At 42.5% G+C, this 25,929-nt stretch overlaps 1 protein-coding gene across 5 annotated transcripts in view; it reads right to left on the minus strand.

Moving 5' to 3' along the window:
• Positions 1 to 25,929, minus strand: part of LOC134347176 (storkhead-box protein 2-like) — a 332,294-nt gene that overhangs the window by 65,091 nt on the left and 241,274 nt on the right. Inside the window, exon 1 of one of the 5 annotated variants that reach the window (XM_063049418.1) lies at positions 14,091 to 14,803. The exons of the other annotated variants lie outside the window; for them this stretch is intronic. Within the exon in view, the coding sequence (XP_062905488.1) occupies positions 14,091 to 14,115 (25 nt within the window). The 5' untranslated portion in view covers positions 14,116 to 14,803. Of the gene's footprint in view, positions 1 to 14,090; positions 14,804 to 25,929 lie in introns of those variants that run through there. 5 annotated transcript variants of the gene reach the window in all.

Here is a 25,929-nt window from a genome sequence, read left to right on the forward strand (position 1 = left end):
GCCCAAATATACTTGACCACTGCTACACAGCAGTCAAGGATGCCTACCGTTCCGTCCCACGACCTCACTTCGGAAAATCCGACCATCAGGCCTTACTCCTCCTCCCGGCTTACAAACAGACACTGAAGCAGGAGGTCACAGTGTCAAAAGTAGTGTCGTGTTGGATGGAGGAAACGGATGAGGTCCTCCGTGACTGCTTTGAATCGGTGGACTGGTTAGTATTCAAGGACTCGGCAGCTAACCTCAATGAGTATGCCTCAGCTGTCATGGACTTTATTTGGAAATGCACGGAAGACTGTGTGTCTCGAAAGATGATCCGGGTATTCCCTAACCGGAAACCTTGGATGAATTATGAGCTCCAGTCCCTTTTAAAGGCTAGAGCTGCGGCTTTTAGGTCCGGGGATACCAGTCGCTACACGGAATCCAGGCGTGAACTCCAGAAAGCCATTAAGGGCGCCAAGAGGCAATATCGAGCCAAGTTGGAAGCCCAGGCTAACCAAAGGGATGCCATTAGACTATGGCAGGATCTAAATGTGATCACTGGACGCAAAGAAAAGGCTGGGAATATCAGTAACTGTGGCGCTTCTCTTCCTGATGAACTTAACGTATTCTACGCAAGATTCGAACAGAAGAGCGTCCCGCTCCCTCCGGATGAACCGGACCTGGTGGCATCGAGATTCATCGTCACCGAGGAGGACGTTAGAAGGGCCTTCCTGAAGATAAATCCAAGGAAGGCAATGGGCCCAGATGGCATCCCAGGACGGGTTCTCCGGGCCTGTGCAAGCGAGCTAGCTGGAGTGTTTGCTGACATCTCCAACTGCTCCTTGCTTCAGTCTAAGATCCCCTCGTGTTTTAAGAAGGCAACGATAAACCCAGTGCCGAAGAAGAGCAAGGTGGCATGCCTGAATGACTATCGACCGGTGGCTCTGACATCAATTGCTATGAAGTGCTTCAAGAGATTGGTTATGGCACACATCAACCACAGCCCACCGGTCAACCTCGACGCTTTGCAATTCGCCTACCGGAGCAACAGGTCAACGGCAGATGCCATCTCTCTGGCCCTACATTCCTCCTTAGAACACCAGGAGAATAAAGAAGCATACGTAAGGCTCCTTTTCATTGACTACAGCTCTGCCTTTAATACCATCATTCCAAATAAACTAATTCCTAAGCTCCGGAACCTGGGCCTTAGCACTCAGATCTGCAGCTGGATCTTCAACTTCCTCACAGACAGGACCCAGGCTGTAAAAATAAGGGACAAGCTCTCCTCTGCAATCACTCTGAGCACCGGTGCCCCACAAGGGTGTGTACTCAGCCCCCTGCTGTACTCACTGCACACCCATGATTGTGTAGCCAAGTTTCCATCAAACTCAATATACAAGTTTGCTGCTGACACAACAATTGTAGGCCGTATCTCAGGTAATGATGAGTTTGAATACAGAGAGGAAATTAAGAACCTAGTGGCATGGTGCGAAGACAATAACCTATCCCTCAACATCAGCAAGACGAAGGAATTGGTTGTTGATTTCAGAAAGAGTAGCAGACCTCACGACCCAATTTACATCGGTGGTGCGCAAGTGGAACAGGTCAAAAGCTTTAAGTTCCTCGGGGTCAATATCACAAATGACCTGACTTGGTCTAACCAAGCAGAGTTCACTGCCAAAAAGGCCCACCAGCGCCTTTACGTCCTGAGAAAACTAAAGAAATTTGGCCTGTCCCCTAAAACCCTCACTAATTTTTATAGATGCACCATAGAAAGCATTCTTCTAGGGTGCATCACAACCTGGTATGGAAGTTGTCCTGTCCAAGACCGAAAGAAGCTGCAGATCGTGAACACGGCGCAGCACATCACACAAACCAATCTTCCGTCCTTGGACTCACTTTACACCGCACGCTGTCGGAGCAGTGCTGCCAAGATAATCAAGGACACAACCCACCCAGCCAACACACTTTTCGTCCCTCTTCCCTCCGGGAGAAGGTTCAGGAACTTGAAGCCTCGTACGGCCAGATTTGGGAACAGCTTCTTTCCAACTGTGATAAGACTGCTGAATGGATCCTGACCCGGATCTGTGCCATACCCTCCAAATATCCGGACCTGCCTCTCAGTTTTTTTGCACTACCTTACTTCCCATTTTTCTATTTATGATTTATAATTTACATTTTTAATATTTACTAATTTTAACTATTTTTAATATTTAATATTTGTAATCCGGGAGTGTGAAGCGCAGAATCAAATATCGCTGTGATGATTGTACGTTCTAGTACCAATTGTTTGGCGACAATAAAGTATAAAGTAAGTAATACAACAGTACATGTACATGTTATGTTGGCTATACAGTAAGCAATGTTGTAGCCACATGCTTTAGGCCTGATATCATGGAGATTTGAAAGAAACAAGGTCATTACCATTACAACCAGCTGCTTCCTCTTAATTCAATACATGGCAAAACAGAATGTTCAGCTTCACTACTGATTCAACACCGAAGTATGCCCACTGACAAATATACTGGGTTACAAGAGAAGAATGGTTAGGAAGATGCCAGATCTGACATACTGTTGCCAGCCTAAACTTAGGTGTGCTGAGCAACAAAATAAGGCAATCAGATAGTTTATCTAGGTTTATGTCTTTAATTTTATAATTTCTCCACAAAAAAAATCATTGAATGTTACTCAACTAACAATTACAAACCTTTCTGTACTACAATGTGATTCTGGAGAAGAGAAATCTCAGAGTTGTAAATGGATACCTACTTTGATAATAAATAAATGAACCTTTAATCTCACACCTTGTGACACAACACAGTCCATAGTCACACACACAAAGTGCTGGAAGAACTCAGCAGGTCAGGAAGCTTCTGTGGAAAGGAAGCCAAAGTTTCAGGCTGAGACCCTTCATCAGGCATTGTGTGTTTAGTCTATGGTCACTCCTGGTGAAGTACAGTAACTATTTTCTGGTAGCTAACAAAACAAAGAAAACTACTAACTACTTTATTAATCACACCCTTTTATGGTAAATGATTGGTGCAATCAATAGCCTGTATTCTTTCCTTTTGGAGCTGAGCTTTTGAACCACCTGTATGACCTGGCGATTTCTGCTATGTGAACTGAAGTCTCAAAGGTGCAAGATGGAAACAGTGAATCTTGTATGGGGTGAATGGAGGCAGTGGGGCTCGGTCCTGAGAGTGGGGAATGAGCCATTGCTGTAGTGGACTTAGAGGCAATTTGATGCAGCAGAACTGTGGTGAGACACAGTCAAGGTGGCAGGGCCCAAGAACTTGGGAAAAAAAAACAGGATTAATCGATTCAAGTGCCGGGCCGAATTGGAAAAGTCAAGTATGGAAGGAATCGAGGTGACAGGGCGCAGGCCCAAGATCGTATCAAAACGACACGAGCCCAGGTCTGAGAGCGTGGAACAGCCAGGGGTTTAAACGATTTAAACATCCGGCTAGATCGAAAGGTCAGGGTGTTGGGGCCAGAGGCAAGGGATAAGCTGGTGTTCAGCTTGGTGCTCCACGAGGTTTACTCGTCTCTGCACTGAACTGAGACCGTGGCCTGCAATTAACAGGGTACTGGCTCGGCTGCAGTGATGACCAACTTCATGGCTGTGGACTCACTTTTGTGAACTTCAGCTGTTTGCTCGCTTGATTTTTTTTTTCTGCACATTGGGAGTTTGGCATCTTTAAAAAAAGGGGGGATTTTATTGGGTTTCTTTGTTTTGTGGCTGCCAGCAAGGAGACAAATCTCAAGGGTGTATATAGAATCCTTTGATAATAAATGTACTTTGACCAATGTTACAACTGTAACTATACTGCACCAATCCTTGTCTAACTTCAGCAAAATGCCACTCATGTCATTGTAAGTACACGTCATCTCCAGGTTACAGCAGGGGTCCGTTTCTCTGAAATCTTCATAACCTCAAACATGGCTGCCAAACAAGATCTCACACAGCAGAAGATGCAGCAGGCCGCCTGTCTCCCAAACACCCATTCATGTATACGTGCTATATACAAGCCAGGCGTCGGCAAGCTGGAGAGGACCTGGGGTGGCTGAAAGCTTGGAAAAGGTGTGGTAGGCTTTAACCAAGGTCTTGGAGGGATTTTAAAATAAACCAGAATTCCATTACCCATCAACACCTGGTTCTAATGTCTCTGCAAGCGCAGTGCATCAAAGCAAGTGTATTCAGTTCCCTCACATCAAATACTTTATTTTAGACATAGTGCTAAGCATGACCCAAGGGCATAGTGATGGGAGATATCATTGCTTACATTTAAAAGAATTGTAAATAACAAAGCTGGAGAGAAGCATTTTTTTTTTGAAAGCAACACATCCGCGAGCACGTAGAGAATAGTTTGTCTCACGTATGGGGCTCACATTTCTTCCTCAACCAAACATAATAACAGGAGAAAAATCTGGTTAATTCCTATTTATGGTATTATACTGTTCAGTAGTCACAGCATTCAAAAGTGTTTAACTATAACTGTAATCTCCCAAGTTCATAAAAGGGCTTTATTTAAATGCAAATGTTTTTTAAAAGATTAGATTTGTCATATGCACATTAAAACATACTGTACAATGAAAGGCATTGATTTGGATCAACAACCGCAATCCAAAAATTGTGCAAGGGCAGCTCAAATGTGTTGTTGTGCTTCATCAATATAGCATGCCCACAACTCACTAGCCCCAAACATATTGGAATGTGGGAGGAAACCAGAGCACCTGGAGGAAACCCACACAGAAACAGGGAGAATAAACAAACTCCTTACAGACAACGATGGGAATTGAAACCCAAACAGTTATTGCTGGCGTTGTAAAGCTACTATGCTACCTCTGCATATAAAATATATTTTATGATAATTGCTTTAATCTAGTCTGTGTACTTTTGCATGTTATTTCTTCCGGCTCTTCAAGCTGTGCTGCCCAGCAACCCCCCCCCATCCCCATTTAATCCTGGCCAAACCATGGGACAACTTACAATGACCAGTAGGTCTTTAGACGGTGGGCAGAAACCCAAGCACCCGGGGGAAACCCACGGTGTTGCAGGGAGAACATACAAACTTCTTACAGACAGCGTTGAGAATGTTTGATTCCACGAGGCTGAGATGCGCTGTTAAAGACCAAAGACTGATTCCACTTCAGTATCTATTATATGAATTATTATGCATTAAGTTTATTTTAGCTAGCCATAAAACACATTATCAATTTATTTACTTATTTTCATAAAAGATACAGCTTCATCAATATTTGTGTATCCATTTCTCTTGGTACTTCACACTGCAATTCACCATGTTCTACCATTGTCCACTTTATAAACTTTAACATTCCACCTTCAGCAGGATAACGTTTTGCAGGGTTATTTGATAAACCAAATAAGCCTAGTTTACAGAAGTCCAAACTTCTGCAATTAGTTATAACACTCATGGGACGTGGAGCTCTTGGCAAATTTCTATCATTAAAGTGTATCTATTTTGCATAATTTATTCATATTTGGGGACAGAGATTAATTTGATGCTCCACTGAGTCTCGGAAGCACTCAGTTCATTTTCTAAAAATAATTTGCTACAATAATTTTTTCATGATGCTGGCCTCAATTTCTATCCTCATGATAAACTGCAAATATATTATTAAATTGTTAGCTTTGAAAGGATACAAAGTAAAATGGTTAATGATTGTTGATAGGATCACCGTATTACACAGCTAAAGATTGCATTTAGCTTTTTAAAAAAAATCTCTTTTCCCCATAATTTTATCAACCCTTTCCTTCCCTGAGGTCAGTAACCAATACTAAGCTCATTTATACCAGTAACTTATCACCCACTAAGAGCTTTAAGCAAATGGATCATTCTTATGTGAACCTGGATGTAATATCTTAGTGCATTAACACATTAAATCAGAGTTTATCTCTGGCCTGAGTGGCATGGCCTATAGACGGATGATGCACAGTACATCACTTTGGAGCCGTGTTTTTGCAAGTTGATGCCATCCTATAGACAAACAATGCTGGATAATGCTGGTAAAACAAGATAATTTGATCAAAGTATTTATTAAATGATAGCAATGGTTGGTGATAAAGATTCTCAGAGAGTTTGGGATAGTAAAGAAACATGAAAACATAGAAGTATGTGACACAAGAGATTCTACACGCTGGAAATCCAGAGTAATACACACACAAAATGCTGGAGGAACTGAGCAGGTCAGTCAGCATACATAGGAGGAATAAATAGTCAACATTTCAGTTCAAGACTGACTGGAAAGGACGGACAAGTCAGAATAATGTAGTGGGAGGCGGTGGGAGAAGAAGAGAGGAAGGGAATAGAAGGAGATTTATGAAATTCAGAGGGCAGGAACTTGGAAGTTTAGCTTAGGGAAAATTGAGGAAAGAAATTGATAAAGAGTGAGGCAAGGAGACTGAAGGATTGAAAACCAAGGATAGTGGGACTCAAGGGCACAGCAAGGGCAAGTGCAGAAATAAAGGTAGTTCAGAAATGAAGACTATAGGCTGTCATATTTTGACCCATGGAGTGATTCATGCCAGAGGAGTTACTGAATTTAAGTCTTAAAGCTTTAGGGTTTCAGCAGTAGGGGAAAGAGTGTAAGAAGCCAACAATGCAACACTGAACAAGCCAATTCAGCAGAGACCTATGATTGAGCCCGGAATTTCCTGGTCTATGAAACTCCAGCATAATACATTGAGCCTTTGGGAGGCTAGGCATGCATATTCTTCATTTTTAAAGTGCTAAAAAGACACAAAGCTATAAACTAACTTCATGGTAGGTCATTAAATTATCAGATTTATGGAGATATAAATATTTAAACTTTTGACCACTAGGACAACAGGGAAAAGTTCCTGAAGGTCCAGTGAAATGAAGGAATTGGATCATTAACATCAGTCTAAGGAGAGGACATTATTCTGTGGTTTAGCATTTCAGCTGAAAGATACAACTAAATGGGTGTTCATCAATAAAGTGTTGAGTAGAAGTTTATTTTACTGTGGACGGAGACCAATTGAATTTATCAACTACAGAAGGTCCACATAGATTTTATAATTTGTGACAATAAGTGAAGGAAAAAGGGGTAAAAATTAGATATCATTTTTCCAGGAGTGGAAAGTGAACAAAAAGCACCCATTTCTGAAGACCGCTAGGCAGATACGTAAAATGCACCCAGACCTTATAAGATCAAGTAATATACAAATGTCTCTGGTCAACCTTAACAATCATTATCCACTACATTAAATTTGGCTATAACGTTTTTGTTTGAACTCTGAACATAGCGTGCCAGCATTTCTCAAATTGTGCCAGCAGACAAACCTGGAAAGATCGTTATTAGTGCTTTCTAAAAAAAATTATATTTTCTCATAGACTACGTTTCTCAGCAGATGGGAAACTACTGCAAGAATTAATGCCAAGCTGGTCATCTTCAAAATGACGACACATCTCTCTCTGTTCTCCTATCTAACACTCTCCCAGATCAGGGAATGAACTTCATCCCAAAGTGCTCTTTCTATATCGAGTGTTTCTATGCCGAGTGTTTCCATGATTTGCTGCTATTGTTTTAGATCTCCAGCATCTCATGTTTAGTCTGCACAGGTCGCAGCTTAATTTTTGTACTGCAAATGATATTTTTAGGCTATCACACAGGTTGGTCTAACCAATAGTTGTGTGGTATACAAGCCTATGCTACTTCCTCAAAGTCTCACCTTTGAGCAGAAGATTTTAAGATATAATTTTTTTAATATAAAAAAAAGTAAATGGAAATAACATGGAAGAGTACAGCACTGGAATAGGCCCTTCAACCCACGATATCCGCGCCAACTTAAACTAATGTCATCTGCCACCAAGTGATCTCCATTATCTCCATCCTGTCTGTCCAAATGCCTCTTCGAAGTTGCTCTGTATTTGCTTCTACCACCTCCACCACCACTGTGCTCCAGAACCTTACCATACTCCATGTAGGAAAAGAAAGCTCCTTTAAAATTTTCTCCTCTCACCTTCAAGCTCTGTACTTTAGCATTTGATATTTCTACCCTGGGAAAATGACTGAATCTATCCTATCTATGCCTCTCATAATTTTATATACATTGATCAGGTCACCCCCTCAGCCCCACGTCTGTTCAAACTTTTCCTAGAGCTAGCACACTCTAATTAGACACAAAATGCTGGAGGAACTCAGCAGGCTAATCAGCATCTATGGCAGTCGATGTCTCAGCCTGAAACGTCAACTGCTTGTGTGTTGTTTGGATTTCCAGCAACTGCAGATGTTCTCCTTTGTAATTGGACACAGGTTTGTTACCATTGACATACGTCATTGGTTTATGACAACAGTACAATGCTAAGACATTAAATTATCAGATATACAAACAGTGCAAAAGACAAATAATATTGCGTTCATGCACTGGTTCAAAAATCTGATGACAAGAGGGGTAGAAACTGTTCTTAAAATGTTGAATGTTGGTCTTCTACTCCGCCATGCTAGACAACCTAGGGGCTTCCAACCTTTCTATGCCATGGACCAATAATATTAAGCAAGGGGTCCGTGGGCCCCAGGTTGGGAACCCGTTAGGAATTCCCTGATGGTCAACATTCAGATAAACCCCTTTTTCACCTTCTCAAGGCTTTCACATCCTTGCTATAGTGAGCCGCCCAGACAGCACACAATACTCCAGATGTGGTCTAATCAAAGCTATATGCACTTGCAACATTGCTTTCCAACTTGTATACTCACTGCCCCCCAACTAATGAAGGCAAGTATGCCACCTGCTTTATCACTCTACCTGCTTGTGCTGCCACTTCCAGGGACTTAATGGATTTGAACCCCAAGATCCCTCTGCATGTCAATGCTACGTAGGGTCCTACCATTTGCTATGTACTTTCCTCTTACACTTGACCTCCCAAAGTACCCCACCCACACTTGTCCAGATTAAACTTCCATCTGCCATTTCTCTCCCCATACCTGTAAAACATTTAAAGATTAATTTGTCACCTGTACATCAAAACGCACAGTAAAATGGTCATTTGTGTCAGTGACCAACAGTGTCTGAGATGTGCTGGAAGCAGCCAACAAGTGTCACTATGCTTCCAGTACCAAAGGATGCTCACAACTTACTAACCCTAACCTGTATGGGATGTGGGAGAGAACCAGAGGAAGCCCAAGCAAACGCAGAGCTAACACACAAACTCCTTACAGACATCAGCAAGAAGTGAAGCACACTCCATCCTACCAGTGGCTCTGTAGTGTTACAGTAACCGCTGTGCTACAATGCCGAACTGTAGTTGAGCTGGTATCCTTTGGCAATCTTCCTCAAGCCACACTCTGCCAATAAGCATAATTGTACAGTACATTTTCAAAGTGTTCCCTCAGATATAAAATAAACATTTAGCTGGGCTTTTTCCATGGTGGTTTATTCAACACAAAGAGCTCTTCAAGCTCAGCATAGCAACTTACTAATTGACTGTACAGGAGGCACAAGAGACTGCAGATGTTGGAATCCACAGCAACAAACAATTTATAGAGTCCTGATGATGCAGAGTTTCAGCATCAAACATTGTCAATTCCTTTCTCCCCAGAGATGCTCTACCCCAGAATTATTTCAGTCTACACTTTGATGCACCTGACTGTACAGAGTTGTCAAGGAGCAGTTAGGTAGTATAGTTGCTGAAATTCACTTCCAATGTAGAACTATATAGCTCATCTAGCAGTACTAACTCGTGATGGATTTTGTTCTCAGCAAAAACTCAACCACAGGATCCATAAAGTAGAGAATTAACTTCATTCTGTCCATTGTCTGACGCACCAATGCATATGTAGAAATGATCACACTTGCAATCTTCCATTCCCTTAAATCAGATTTTGCCCAGCAAAAGCAGCATACTAATACACCAGTGAGTACTTACCCCTCAGATAATCTGCACAGTTTGCACAATTATATTTAACCAGGCTCTGCTTACTCATCTCCTTTTTGCTGCTTCACCTCTACTGGTTCCCAGTCACACAAATGAATACCTATTTAATTGTTCAGATCCCACTGTGGATCTATTTCTCTGTAAACTTTTCCAAGACCTCCAACCCTCTGAGATCATGGTCCTCCTCCAATGTAAAATTAACAGAACTGGGACAGTAGTAGGCCTACCAGCCCTGCAAACCAGTATCACGGCTGTTCCTCAACGTCAGCACCACTCTCCATTTACAGCAGAGAACAGCACAGGACAGAGACAGTCTCTCCAGCTCATGAACACAATACTTAAATCAAATCTCTTTTGCTTGTATTTGCTGAGGTTCTCACTGACATCTTCAACATCTCCCTGAGCAGCGCTGTCATTCCTACGTGCTTCAAGGCCGCCACCATTGTCCCCATGCCGAAGAAGTCTTCAGTGTCCTGCCTCAACGACTACCATCCCATTGCACTCAAATCCATCACCATGAAGTGTTTCGAGAGGCTCGTCATGACCCTGCTGCCCCCCTCACTGGACCCCCTGCAGTTCGCGTACCATCCCAACCATTCAACAGAAGATGCCATTGCCATCACCCTCCACCTGGCCCTAACCCACCTGGTCAAAAAAAAGACACGCATGTTCAAATGCTGTTCATAGACTTCAGATCAGCATTCAACACAATCATTCCTCAGAAACTGATTGGAAAGCTGAGCCTACTGGGCCTGAACACTTCCCTGTGCAACTGGATACTAGACTTCCTGACTGGGAGACCTCAGTCAGTCCGGATTGGAAGCAGCATCTCCAACACCATCACACTAAGCACGGGGGCCCCCCCAGGGCTGTGTGCTCAGTCCACTGCTGTTCACTTTGCTGACCCATGACTGTGCTGCAACACACAGCTCCAACCACATCATCATTCGCCAATGACACGACCGTGGTGGGTCTCATCAGCAAGTATGATGAGTCAGCATACGGAGAGGAGGTGCAGTGGCTAACGGACTGGTGCAGAGCCAACAACCTGTCTCTGAATGTGAACAAAAGAGATGGTTGTTGACTTCAGGAGGACACGGAGTGACTACTCTCCGCTGAACATCAATGCCTCCTCCATAAAGATTGTTAAGAGCAACAAATTTCTTGGTGTCCACCTGGCGGAGAATCTCACCTGGTCCCTCAACACCAGCTCCATAGCAAAGAAAGCCTAGCAGCATCTCTACTTTCTGTGAAGGCTGAGAAAAGTCCATCTCCCATTCCCCATCCTCACCACATTCTACAGAGGTTGTATTGAGAGCATCCTGAGCAGCTGCATCATGGCTTCGTTCGGAAATTGCACCACCTTGGATCGCAAACCCTGCAGCGGATAGTGAGGTCAGCTGAGAAGATCATCAGGGTCTCTCTTCCCACCATCACAGACATTTACACCACATGCTGCATCCGCAAAACAGCATTATGAAGGACCCCACGCACCCCTCATATAAACTCTTCTCCCTCCTGCCATCTGGAAAAAGGCACTGAAGCATTCGGGTTCTCACGACCAGACTCTGTAACAGTTTCTTCCCCCAAGCCATCAGACTCCTCAATACCCAGAGCCTGGACTGACACCAACCTACTGCCCTCTATTGTGCCTACTGTCTTGTTTATTATTTACTATGTATTGTAGTGCCTGCACTGTTCTGTGCACTTTATGCAGTCCTGGATAGGTCTGTAGTCTAGTGTAGTTTCTGTGTTTTTCCTTAGGTAGTTCGGTGTAGTTTTTGTATTGTTTCATGTAGCACCATGGTCCTGGAAAACGTTGTCTCATTTTTACTATGTTCTGTACCAGCAGTTATGGTTGAAATGACAATAAAAAGTGACTTGATTTGACTTAATCCACTATTCCCTAGCGACTCGTGTCTAATAGCCCCATTGTATCTGCTTCTACCACTTCCTGTGGCAGCCAATCCTGACACCCATCACAATGTAAATAAAACTTGCCCTGAACATCTCCTTTAAACTTTTCCCATTTCTTCTTAAATGTATGTGCTCAGGTACTTCACATTTCTACCCAGGGGAAAAAGATTCTGTCTGCATACCTTATTCATGGCTGTCATAATTTTATGAACTTCTATCAAGTCTCCTCTCAGCCTTCATTCCACAATTCCCATAAAATCCAGATTTCTGTTTTTAAACAAACACCATAATCGAACTTACAGAGCTGCCACGGGTAAGGGAATCCAAGGATTCACCACGCTCTGAGTAAAATAAATTTTCCTCTCCGTCCCCAACAGCCAATTCCTTATTTTCAAACTCAAAATGCAAGCTAATTTTTCCATTGTACCTGTACCTCACCAGACTTGTGCACATGACAATAAATTTGACGTGAACTCTGGCACCTGGTCCGTCTCCCATATTTTCAAAAGAAAAAAGGAGCTAATTGCCTTCTGTATGAAATATTCAACAGTATGACACAACCATAATGATCTAATCATGAGGTAATTATGACAAAAATCATGCAAAGTTCATTTAATATTTATTTGATTTAGACAAGTTTTCACTAAATTTGGTAGAGGTTCTCATTCCCAAATATTCCCATATGATGCCTTCAGTATAATTGTTTAATCTCTGCCCAAAAACAAAGCCTTTTGGGTGAAGTGTGATTGCTTTTATAGCATCATCTATAGCAGTGAGAAATGATGATTAAAAATGTTTTCAGCTGCCAAACACAGTACCCCACTTTGCATCACTTTGAAGATTCAACCGGCCATTTCCAGTGTGGCTCGGCTCACACCTTACAGTTCTGATACAAATTGCGTCAGAGACAAGATTCAAATGGCTATGTCATGTTCTTTTTAGAACTCCGCGAGTGAAATTAGACCGCCTTGCTGTCAGAATAATCATCTGTGGTCAATCCCAGAACTATTAGGTGTCAATAGCACTTTGCTAGACCACAACTGTTACATAGCAAGCATCTACCATCTTTCAGTTATTGTCCTCTCTCATACAGGATATGGCAAACCCTTCCACTACTCCAACTGACCAGAATGCCACAATTGTCCAGTCACCCCTTACCACAGCCTCCCATCCTCCAAAGGCTGATGCTTCCCATCTCATCTTCCTACCCTCTTAACCCCCTAACCTGGCCCCAGCCACCCCTCCACAACAATCCACTCAGTGCCAACCTCCTGAGCTCTATGTGGGATAGCTCAATCTCCAATTCCCCCATAAGGGTGCTGAACCCCACCTTTGCCTACTCCTACTTCCCCCCATCAGATCCTGCTCATTCCTAGTGCTCCTCATGAAGGTCACAGTGGTAGGACCATGACTGAAATCGTTCCGGCACAGCAAACGATGACTAAATATCACACCTTTAACAACACAAAACCATTTTAGGGCACAAAAAGATAAAAAATTAAAATATCTATATCATCGTGTCATTAATATGCAGTAGCATAGCTCTTAAATATTCAGAGACATTCTACAATTTGGAGTGTTCAGTAGCATGTACAGACCTGTTCCCTTTAATCACACAATTGCCGCGTTAATATAAACTTGGAAACCACTCAAAAAAAAATCAATTCGTAGAATAAACATTTATCCTTGTAGACTGTCAAGAACTGAACATTACATTGTTAGTTTCGATATCGCTGGCTCGCGATAAAATGCCACCTTTTATAGACTGGAAACCTCAGTTGGAAAACAATGTTGATTCTGCAGTCATAAGAATTCTAGGTGCAGTGATCAAATACGGCATGAACAAGAGATTCACTGCGAACATTTGCTTACAAAATCTTGATCTTAACAAATATTAAATGATACAAGTCCCTCCCTCATCTGGATTACTCCTAATTTTCCTCCAGCAATCGGCTACAATTTAGTTTACACGTTTTCGGAGAGAGGAGGGGGAAAAAACAAATGGGGGTAACTGCTAGCAGAGAGCAGCCGGCACAAGTACACAGAGAAACTGATGTTTAAGCACACACAATTAACACTCACGAGCGGGGGTGGGGACAAAAAGAAAATCCACATGCAACCTGGTTCTACAGATCCAGAGCATGGAATTTCACTCTGTCTGCTGAAAGAGCTGCAATCTGCAGGCGTTTCTTTTCGCTTTGCAACCACGAGCAGCTGGGAAACACATGACATCATCACTCAATTTTATCTGTTGTTACAGCTTAATCAGTTCACCTCCTCTGCCTTGGCCTTCCAGCATTTCCTCACTGTCTTAAATCCTCGTGCAGCTCTCGGGCGTTAAGTGTAGCAGGGAAACAAAATCCTTCATATCGTTGCTTCCCCATGAGCAGCTCAGACCCCCAAAGAGCCGGTTGCATATTGTGTATGTGGCCGAGACATTTCTTCAATGGAGCCTTCCCGTGTATGTATTCACTTTGTGCTTTTACCCAGCATGCCCCGGCCATGTGAAGACAATAGAGGTGTGACCATTTGCATTGTAGGCAAATGTTTAAAAACTCCTTCCAATAATGGCTATTGACATGCTAGTAGGCGGCCTGCTGCACCTGTTGGCATGGCAACGAGGTTTTGGCTGCTCTTTAACCCAGCCTCAGTACTTTCCGGCTACCTCAGGGCCACCGGCAATTAACAATTTAACACCAGAGTTCTGCATAGGGCATGAAAATAAACAGACAAGTCTTAATAGCTTGCTGCTGTCTGCATCAAAGTTGTCAGAAACCAAACAGACATATTCTTATCGTGTTGGAATATTTTAAATTAATCATTTAAAAGGACATCAGTTTATCAAAGCCACTGCTGAGTTCAGAAAATGCCATTTCCCTTATTTTGCCTATAATGCACGTCTGCCTCTTTTTCTCAACTACACAGCATCAGCAAAAATGACAGGTGACAGTAAGAAGTTAAGAGCATCAGAGATATTTCTTTATCACCAGCTTCTATTTGTGTTTTTTTTTAAAAAAACAAGCAATTCTGTAAAGGACACGTGTTTCTGAATGCCACTATCATTGCCCCAGGGTCTGCAGGTCATGAGTTCAAGTCTCATTCCAGAGACCAGACCCCAACTAGAGGTTTGCACCCCAGTTCAGTGCTGATAGAGAAGTGCTTAAAAAAGTATTAAACTGGGGACCTATTTGCCCTGCTGAGGTAGATGTGAAAGCCCCCACCCCCTCCACCCACCTCAGCCAGCTTTAGCAGAGCAAAGAAAGATCTCCTGATCTCCACCAAAGGCACTGAAACACATTATCTGACCATCATCTCCAAGCAGTGTGTGGGATCCTGCCATGCATAAATTGGCCAACAAATTTCCTAGTTCACAGCAGTAATTAAACATCACAAGATATTTCCCTCAAAGGGTGGTGAGCATGGGGAATGAGCTGCCAGTGGAAATGCTGGATGCGGGTTTGATTCAACATGTAAGAGAAATTTGGATAGATGCATAGATGGGAGGGGTATTAGGGCTATGGTCCATTTTCAAGTTGATGGGATTAGGCAGTTTAAATCATTTGGCACAGTCTAGATGGGCCAAAGGACCTATTTCTATGCTATAGTGTTCTATAACTCTAAGATACTCTTTGACTATTGTTGTGAAAGTTTAAATATTGATTCGACTTATAGGTCTGTATCTTCATAGATCAATGATGCTGCTGGTTTCCTTTTCAGTTTAGGGCAGCTATACAGTTATCCCCAGGTTACAGCAGTTTCTATTCCTTTGAACTGTTTGTAATATGAATAGTTCGCAAGTTGGAACTGTATCTGTGAACTAGGTTCCCAAATGGCAAAAAGTATCTACAGCCCCACATAAGCCAGCAAATCTACCCTGCTGGTCTTCCAAACACTTGGATGTATGAATAGACTATACATACGTCAGATGTTTGTAAGCCGGAGATATCCTGTATTCAGTAATACTGTTGATGAAATAAGGATTACATGTCAGTCACCTAATGTACTTCTTTTATGTAAAAATATTCTGTGAGATTTCCATTACAGCACTTATTCAGTTCTTCGCTTTGTGAGAAACAGTCTATTGGAGATAAATGCAAGGACTAATAGAAGACTTGAGACACAGTATCAAATGTTAATTTGCAGAACATGGTATGCTTTATGGGAGAATCTAGTAATTCACTGAAAAATAAGGAGCACCTATATAAGAAAAAGAAGAGGTGAAAGCTTTATTTTCCCAGTGGGCTGTGAGTCTTTGGGAAAAGTTGGTGCAAACGGAGCCTTTGAGGCAGAGAGAAGCACGAGCAGCCCAGTGGTGCAGTTAACAGAGCTCCTGTCTCAGAATTGAAGTGACCTTGCTTCAACAGAGCCTCCATAGTTTGCACATTCTCAAAGTCTTGAATATCCCAAAGATATGGGGTCCAGTAGTTCAATGTAATATCAGAGAATGTACACAGTACACAACCTGAAATTCTTACTCTTCATGGACATCCAAAAAGCATAGAAAAAAACCCAAAGCATGAATGACAGAAAACATTAGAATCCCAAAGGCACCCCCTCCCCTCCCATGCACAAGTAGCTGCAAAAGCATCAACCCTCCCCCAACTTGCTCCAACAAAAACATGAACTCCCATCACCCACATGCAAGCAATAGCAAAGCCCCCAAAGACCATGAGCTACTGTCCATCCCAATACTTTGACATCTCTGACAGGCACTCTCTCTCTCTCTCTCTCTCTCACTCTCGCTCACTAGCAAGGGAGATAGATCGTCCCGCCACAGCAAGAGGGGAGACCAACAGCTCGCTGTTTCGGTGTTACAATCTGCTGCATCACTTGTCTGAATTCCCCCGACTGAGGAAGACTCAAGGAGTCTTCTCACCTACCATTGAGAGGGTGAGAGAGGGTGGGTTAATTGGCCAATGTAAATTGCCCCTAGCACACAAGCAAATGGTGAAAACAAGGAGAGTTAATGGAAACAAATTGATCGAAATAAAAAATAGGGAGGATAAAATGGGATTAGTTTACGACCAGTGTACAGGAAATAGCATAGATTTAGTGGGTTGAAGGAAACGTTTCCATGGCAATGGGCAGAAAGGTTACAGTAGGATGGCAGACTTGAAGTTACAATCAGATCTGTCATGATCCTATTAAATGTCAAAGCAAGCTTGAGGGTTCAAATGGTCTATTCCTTCTAATTTATATGTTCATGTGTCATACTCTCATCATAGGAAGAATCCTTGCATTAGAAAGCAAAATAAGGCATGAATAAGCAAAGGTTCAGCATTCAGTTATACCTTCAAGCATTTCTTTAAAGTAGGCATGAAACTATTAAAGATAAGTAGCTCAATTTGACCTCATCTGAAATGACAGGACTTTCTTTACCATGTTTTAAGCTGAAGCCAAATCAATCATTGAAACCCCAACTTGATTGTGTTTGTGCACCACAATGTAACATTCAGGCTTCCAGGTGAAAGGCAGTACATTTCCACGGGGAGATTTAATGCCACAAACAGTGAGAGATCAGTTAAATATCTCAATACCCTCAAATGTCCCCTGAGCTTCTAAGGTGCACTGTTTTGCTCTCTACATTTCTGTCTTCATCAAGGTGAACCCTCTTATTTCAGGGCCAGCACCAAGCTCTCCCTGGTTCAGCAAGGAAACCCAGAGCACATATCTTTGTTTATGTTCATTTGCAGATCCATATCTTCATAGTTCAATTCCCTCAAGGTCATTTTTTTTTTACGTCTGGCTGCTAATACTCAGGAATGAAGACACTAAAAAATGCAGCTGTTGAAATCTGGAGCACCGAACTAACTGCTGCAGGTAGTCAGCACATAGGAGCAGAAAGGTGGTTGATGTTTCGGGTTGAAACTATGCGTCAGCATTGGGAACTGCTTCTGTATGCCCAGCATTATCTGTTATTATTTACCCGATCTTTTGCTGATCTTTTGAAAGAGCCAGCTAATTAGTTCCACTTCATAGTTCTTGCCTCATAAAGCTACTTTTTCTTTCCTTTCAAATACTTACTCAATTCCCTTTGAAAAAAAGAGTACTGCATAAATGCTCATTACATGTTTAGGAATATAAACATCAAATCAACTTAATTTATGACAAAAAGTTAAAACCGCTTCTGATATCCCTGCTCCTCCTGCTTATTCGTCTGATTACTTTTGACCTCTGACCTCTGTCTATCAGCTCTATCTAAAGCAAAGTCGAGCGATTTTTCACATTCCCAACTCTAAGGCTGAGAAATTAATTTGTGCTTTAAGATGCTCATTAAATCAAGTGTGCATGCAAATCCGTGGATGAATGATGTTGTGCTGCAGATGGTGTATTAGGCATTGTGAATCTTTTGCTTGATGCAAGATCCTGTACATAATCTTCAGCTTTCGATAATGGGGTTGATATGATTCAGCTTTAGATAAGGGGGTTGTTTTGGTATAGACTTGCCCATCAAAGGTGGGGTGGACAGACAAGAATGGCATTACTGCAAAAAGAAAAACTGTGACATTATTCTTTTGCGGATCCTACTCAAATAGAAGTTATTTTCACCCCAAACAAATACAAGGAAGTGAAAGGATTCTTATGAATGAAGTTTTATTGAGAAAGTAAAACAACACTTTAATTTCCTTGATTCAGTTCCTCCGCTATGATTACTCTCAACACTGGTGCCCCACAAGGCTGCTTCCTCAGCCCCCTGCTCCGCTCCCTGCACACTCATGATTGTGTGGGCAGTTTCTGCTCCATCTCCATCTATACATCTGCAGATGATACCACCATAGTGGGCTAGATCTCAAATAACAATAAGTTGATGTAATGGATTGAGACAGCCTAGTGACATGGTGTCCTGACAATCTTTCGCTCGATGTTGATAAAACAAAAGAGCTGGTCATTGACTTCAGGAAAGGTTGGGGTGGAGGGGGAGAGTGGTTTACATCAACAGTGCTGAGGTTGAGACCTTCAAGTTCCTAGAGATGAACATCAACGATAATCAGTCCTAGACCAACCAGGTAGATGCCATGGCCAACAAAGCCCACCGGTACTCTCCTTCCTCAGGGGGCTCTTTGGCATCCCCTTTGATTCTCACCAATCTTTACCGATGCACCACAGAAAGCATTCTATCAGGAAGCATCATGGCTTGATATGGCAATTGTTCTGCTACGAATACAAGGTTACTATAGCCGGGGGTGGTAATGGGACAAGCTCCCATTACCTATTAAATGCTCCCAGTGGCATGCGTCTCAAGTAAGCTCTGACAACCAAGTCCAGCTCCTGGCCTTCACGTGTGTATTAGCTACTAAGCCCGGTGGGACTGTTTCTCCTGACGGAAGAAGGAGGAAAGGCGGGTTACTGGCACCTTATAACTAGTCATTTCTGGCAGATGGGGCTTGTCAGCCATGGTTGCCATCTCATCTAGAAGGAAAACTCTTGATCTCAAAACTCCGCTGCCTTGCTGTTGTACCCACTCATGGGGAAGAATTTGAGAGTATACCCCAGTGGAAAAATCCAGCGCTGGAGTCCCTAGGGCTGTCCTATGTTTGAGTTCAACACTGACTGGCAACTCCTGCAATGCTGATGGTGCCAAAATGCTGTTCCTTTGGGCTCATCAAACGTGTGGAGAGGGGTAGCTTGCTGCATGGGCAACAGCTTCTCCATATTGCACTGCCCAAGCTTGTGTATCTATTCAACTAGGATGCAACGTCCATGGTCGACCCTGACCGATGAAGACCCCTGAATCAGTTATAACTGAACCAATGCAAAGAATAACCAGGCAATGCAGCACCCTGACTTGGAAATATATTCTCATTTCTTCAGCATTTCTGAGTCTAAATCCTGGATCTTTCTCTCTGAGAGGACTGCGAGATTCCCTTCACCTACAGCAGTACAAGAATTCACCAGCTACTTTCCAGAAACAATTGGGGATTGGCAATTAATATTGTCTTGACTCAATGTGGAATTCATAATACCTTCACTGGCTGCAGCTGACCTAGATCACTCACATCTCCTTCCCAAGACAATGAGAGTTAGAAATAAAGTTTAGTTTTGGTGAATACACAATTCTCCTTGCAGTATATTACTGAAGAAGGCAATGAGAGCAGCAGTGTGCAGTGGTACTATCATTAAGCCAGCTACCATACTGTTTTTGTGGCTGGAGACTGAAGACCAAACCCAAAGGATTAGCTTTCATTAGTGATTGCACAGCGCCCAATATCATTCACAGTTCCTCAGATAATGAAGCCATCTGTGCCCACGTCCAACAACATGAGTATGCTATGTGGAATTCAACTGATAACATTCACACCAAACTAGTGGCAAGCAAAGAGCAACTAGCTAAACTTGGGTCCCCAATAAGGAATAACCGATGAAAAAAAAATCACAAAAAACATAAAACATAATAGAAGCAGTAGTCTTCAACACGATTCTACAACGGTTTGGTTGATTTTCTATTGCGGGATCATTTTGCTGCATTAACCCCATATGTCATGACTCCCCTAATATCCAAGAAGAAATTACCATTTTTAACCTTGAATATCTCAGTGGCAACCTGCATGGGCCTCGTGGGTAGAGGGTGCCACAAATTATCTATGCTCTGGATGAAAACTTTTCTTTCCACCTCTGTCTTGACAGTTGAACCCTTATTTTAATACTGTGACCATTGCATCTAGACACCGCAACTAGGGTAAAATATCCTGCATAAGGGTCATGAGATTTTATATGTTTCTATTTTCAGCGAGGTCACTTAGGGTACGTGGTGTGAAGAGAGACTAGACCTTCACGTAATATTCTAAGTGTGGTCTCACCTGGCCCCAACTAAACACCATAAGATATCTTTACTCTTATACTCAAATCCTCTTGCAGTAAAAGCCATTATTTGCCACCCTGATTGCTTGCTGTACCTCCATGTCAACTTTCAGTGATTCATTACGAATCCTAAGTGTGATGGAAGTCTGTCCACCTATGAATGGCGACAATGATGAAAACACATGAATGCATGCAGCATCATGTACCTGATTGGTCCCTTTCCCACAAATGCTGCAATGTGCATGCCCTCAGTCACCTGCAAGATCATTGTCTAATTACCAGCAAACACTAGTCATCTGTTCTCTCTGTAATCCAGGGCATGTGGAACCTCTGCCTCTCTGGACAGCTCGATTAATCCAGTGCTGGCCAAACTTCTAAAAAACTATCTATCAGCTGGCTATACCTCAGAGAAGCACACACAACACTGCTATGTTTTGTGATAAATAAAGAAGCTGAAAACAGACAGACCTCCCTCTCATGGGTTCCCTGATGCTCTCACCAGGCAGTGACCAGAGCCACAATGTGACAGAGGCTGCATCCTTGGTACAGTTCCAAGACTGCACGTGGGTGCAGAGAGGCTGTCAGATTGGAACAGTGAATGGAAGATGGAGACTGGCTCCATGTGGCACAAAAGCAGTAGAATTAATTGTGACTAAAGAAAGCAAAGGGGGGCCGTTGAGAAAGACAGTGTTAAGGTATTAATGGCCGGTTGGGGTGTGTGGGAAGAGGATAGATCTGCTGGAAGCTGCCATGAACCTGATGGGTTGAATGGCATACTTTCCTCTAAGGATGCAAACCAAGCCTAGAAGAGGCAGTGGACGGGCTGGTATGAGTAGAACTAAGCAACCGTATCACTGTGCTGAAATCAGCCCCATGAAAACTGAAATGTTTAAAGCCGAAAATAAACTCAGCCACAACTTGCAGCTCCTGGAATACTTAAACTGAAGCAACACACACACACACACACACACACACACATGATCTCACCTGGACTGTACATACTGGCTGTGTGGCAAAAGAAAAATACACAACAGCATCTCTTCCACCTTAGGTGACTCAAATCCTCAAGACCTTCTACAGGGGCCTGTTGAGAATATCCTGACTGGCTGTAACACCGCCTGGTATGAGAACTGCACCAACCTTGATCGCTGGGCACTGCAGAGAGTGGTACGGACAGCCCAGCGCATCTGTGATGTGAACTTCTCTCCATTGAGGACATTTACAGCAGCAGGTGTGTAAAGAAGGCTAGGAAGATCATCGGGAACACCAGCCACACAGCCATAAACTGTTTCAGCTGCTTCTGACTGGCAAATGCTACTGCAACGTCAAAGCCAGGAACAACAGGCTACAGGACAGCTTCTTTCTACAAGCCATTAGACTTCTAAATTTACCTTGCAACGGCATCACAACACAAAAATTTTTACTCCCTCACAGATGTAAGATTTAAATAAATTCAATAAATTCATTCCAGTGCTGGAGGAACTCAGCAGGTCAGGCAGTATCTGAAGTCCTGAAGAAGTGTCTCAGCCCGAAACTTTAACTGTTTATTCTTTTCCATACATGCTGCCTGACCTGCTGAGTTCCCTTTCATTTTCTGGTGTGTTGCTTTGGAATTCCAGCATCTGCAGAACACAGGACCTTATCTATCTAACCATTAATAAGCAAGTGGCGGGTGTCTGAATCAGGAACCTGGTGTCAACCAGGAGGTGAACACTGAAGAGTGGGGGACAGGTAGGAGCTGAAGTTCTGAGGTCAGGAAATCAGAGAGCAAATCACAAGCACAAGAGATATGGTGGATACTGATAATGTTGAGCAACACACACTAAATGCTGGAGGAACTCAGCAAGTCAACCAGCTTCTGTGGAGCGAAGAAACCCTCCATATCCTGCTCCATAGATGCTGCCTGACCATCAGTTTGTGGGTGTTGCTCAGGAAATCAGGCAGAAAAAATTCTCCAATTTCCCGCACTGGGATCCTTCACATGTTGTTCTACTAGATGCTTGCCTTCAACCAGGCTGTTTGGCAGGGCAGACGTTTATATGAGAAGGTTGGTGAATCAGCAGAGACGTGGGCCCTGAAAATGGCAGCATCTGATGATGGTCGCTGTGGATCACAGGGCCGAGTATAAAGCAATCACTCGGCATTTTGTTGGTCAAGAAGGAAGCACTCAGGAACAACATCCATCCTGTCAAACACAGGACAGATACAGCTCCTGCTCAAACACAGGACAGATACAGCTTCTGGTCAGACACAGGGCAGGTATAGCTCCTGGACGAACACAGGACGGATATAGCTCCTGGTCAAACACAGAAATACACAGTAGGTTAAGACAGACACCTCTTGGGTTCAACCCTCTTGCCTCTATAAAGCTGCTGAGTTTTCTGAGACCTATAATGTCTTAACAAATTGTCTAAAATACAATATGTTGCTGCAAAGCAGGTACATCACGTGATTCTCCTGCCCACTCAGGGTCAGAAATATAAACATGCACATGGATGACAAAGGAAACAACATGTTCTCACTCCAAGAATCATTATGGGGCCCAGGAAATGAATTGGCTGTTTTTGAAATAGAACAGTTGTTAAAATGCCGTCTTATTATAATATCTAAAAGACTAATCTGCTTCCAGGACTGGATTTATTGTGATGAACTTACTGAATGGCATAGGAAGCTTGAGGGGCCAATTAGCTTATTCCTGCTTCTATTTCTTACGCTTCTTATTCCTAATGACTCCTTCAGTTTACCGTGCTGTGCCGGATGTGTTTTTGCAGCTACTTTGTACACCAGAGTCAGCCATGACTCAGTTCCCGAATCAGATGTTTGCTTTTTAACCACTGACAAGACATCAAAATTTCTGGGAGCTTGCCTCAGCTCAACATTTTTCACATACTGCAACAAACGTCCATAAATAATTTCGTTGGATGTATTAAAAATAACACTTCTGATAATGAATTAAAACTCCTGAGTTATTGGCCTGTTTTTTCCTCTGTTTTTTTTCTTTGATTGGTAAGGGTTGACTGTAATCTGTTTGCTGTCATTTCTGCACAGATGTACGAAATACAAAAGGAATAATTCAAACCAGAGGCCTCTCCAGTCCACATGACTCCATATTACGCAGGGCAATGTGCATTTTTCCACAAAATAATTGGTTTTTCTTTGTAATTTAAGGGAAATACACTCAGTGGACACTTTATTAGGTACACCTACACACTTGCTCATTAATGAAAATAACTAATCAGCAAACCACTCAATGCAGAAAAGCATGCTGACATAGTCACAAGGTTCAATTCTTGTTCAAACCAAAGTTCAGAATGGTGATGAAATGTGACTTAGGTGAATTTAACCGTGGAATGATTGTTGATGCCAGATGGGATGGTTTGAGTATTTCAGAAACTGCTGATCTCCTGAGATTTTCACGCATACAGTATCTAGAGTTTACAGAAAATGGTATGATAAACAAAAAAGATCCAATGAGCGAAAGTTTTGTGAGTGAAAACGCCTTGTTAATGAGAGAGCCCTGAGGAGAATGATTAAACTGGTTCAAGCTGACAGGAAGGTGATGGTAACTCAATTAACTACACATTACAGCAGTGATGTGCAGAAGAGCATCTCTGAGTGTGGAATACATTAAACTTTGAAGTGGATGGGCTACAACAGCAGAAGATCATGAACATACACTCAGTAGTCACTTTATTAGGTACAGGAGGTATGTAATAAAGTGGCCACTGAGCGTGTATCATTTCTATCCAATATGGATTTTGATCACTGTCCTGGCATATTCTTACCTCTGAGATGGAATGCTGTGGAATTAAATACCTCAGGCATAACACACGAGTAAGAACAGCAGTTTAATGGTATAAATTATTTACTGTACAATGTTATCTGAACATTTACCTCCCTTCTGACTGAAAAGTTGTGGGAAATTGTGGCAGTGATCAAAGTTGAAAATATACTTTATTTGTTGAACATTTTGGAACATGCAGAGAATGTGAAATATATGAAATAAATACACGTTTCTTTCCTGTAACTCACATTGACGCTATTCTGAAGCTAACGGCCTCTTTCATCTATTGTACTGTGATTGATGGCAGCTCTGATTGTAAAAGCCATAGAAAAACTCCTATTTGTTTTGTTAGCTGCAGGTGATGTACCATAAAACTTTAGACTGGCTAATGTTGTGTTTTTATTGAAGAAGAGCAGCAGGGATAAACTCGGGAATAACAGGCCAATCACAAGCAGTAGAAACGTCAACCGTACTCTTTTCCATAGATGCTGTCTGGCCTGCTGAGTTCCTCCAGCATTTTGTGTGTGTTGCTTGAATAACAGACCAACAAGTGTTACATTAGTTGTGGGAAAGTTGATGGAAGGGATTCTGAAGGATAAGATTTATTTGCATTTGGAAAGTCAAGTATTGATTAGTATAGTCAAGATTTAGGATAGATTTGTACATGGGAAACTGTGCCTCACAAATTTGATTGCATTGTTTGAAGAGGTGACCAATAGGATTGACAAGGACATTAGAGTAGACATTGTCTACATGGACCTTAGAAAGGCCTTTGATAAGGTCCCGTAATGTTAGGTTGGTCCAGGAGATTAGAGCACATGGGGTGCGGAATGAATTGGCAAATTAGAGGTACATTTGGCTTTCGGATGGGAGGCCTGTAGTCAGCGATGTATCACAGGGATCAGTGTTGGGTCCTTTGGTGTTTGTTGTATTTAATGATTTAAATGAGAATGTTTGCCAATGACACCAAAATGATTGGTATAATTTTGAAAATTTCTTATATAGCAGCTGGGTACTGCATCTCATTGTTTCAGCATTGCTTTTGCCTTCTACTCTCTCCTTATCTATCATGCTCCACTTACTTCTCCTCTGGACAGATAGACCATGATAAATAACAATTCACTATTTTTTGCGACAGCACCAACAGCCGTTGTGTCATCTACCCGTCAGAGTTGTTTACATTGCTGGCAAATCCATGGAGTTCTCAATCCCTTGGGATTCTTGAGGTGAGATCACTGGAGATGTTTGAAAAGAGAGGTAGATACATTTTTTTAAATGGGTAACTTAGAGCTACAGGGAGCTGGCAGTTGAGGTCGGGGGCAGGGGGTAGATCAATCATAATCATGTTGAATGGATGGCGGATTTGAGGAACCATTCTCCTGCTCTTGTTTGCTTGTGCTCCGCTCTATGCTCAGCACAGACTGGGTAATAACCATGTGGATATAAGACAGAGTTTGAAATATATGAGAAATATTTGCCTCTCATGACAGTCCAATACATGGAACAGCTAATCAAAGTGTTTTCTTCTCT

This window comes from Mobula hypostoma, chromosome 5 (genome assembly GCF_963921235.1).
Source record: "Mobula hypostoma chromosome 5, sMobHyp1.1, whole genome shotgun sequence".
NCBI lineage: Eukaryota > Metazoa > Chordata > Chondrichthyes > Myliobatiformes > Myliobatidae > Mobula > Mobula hypostoma.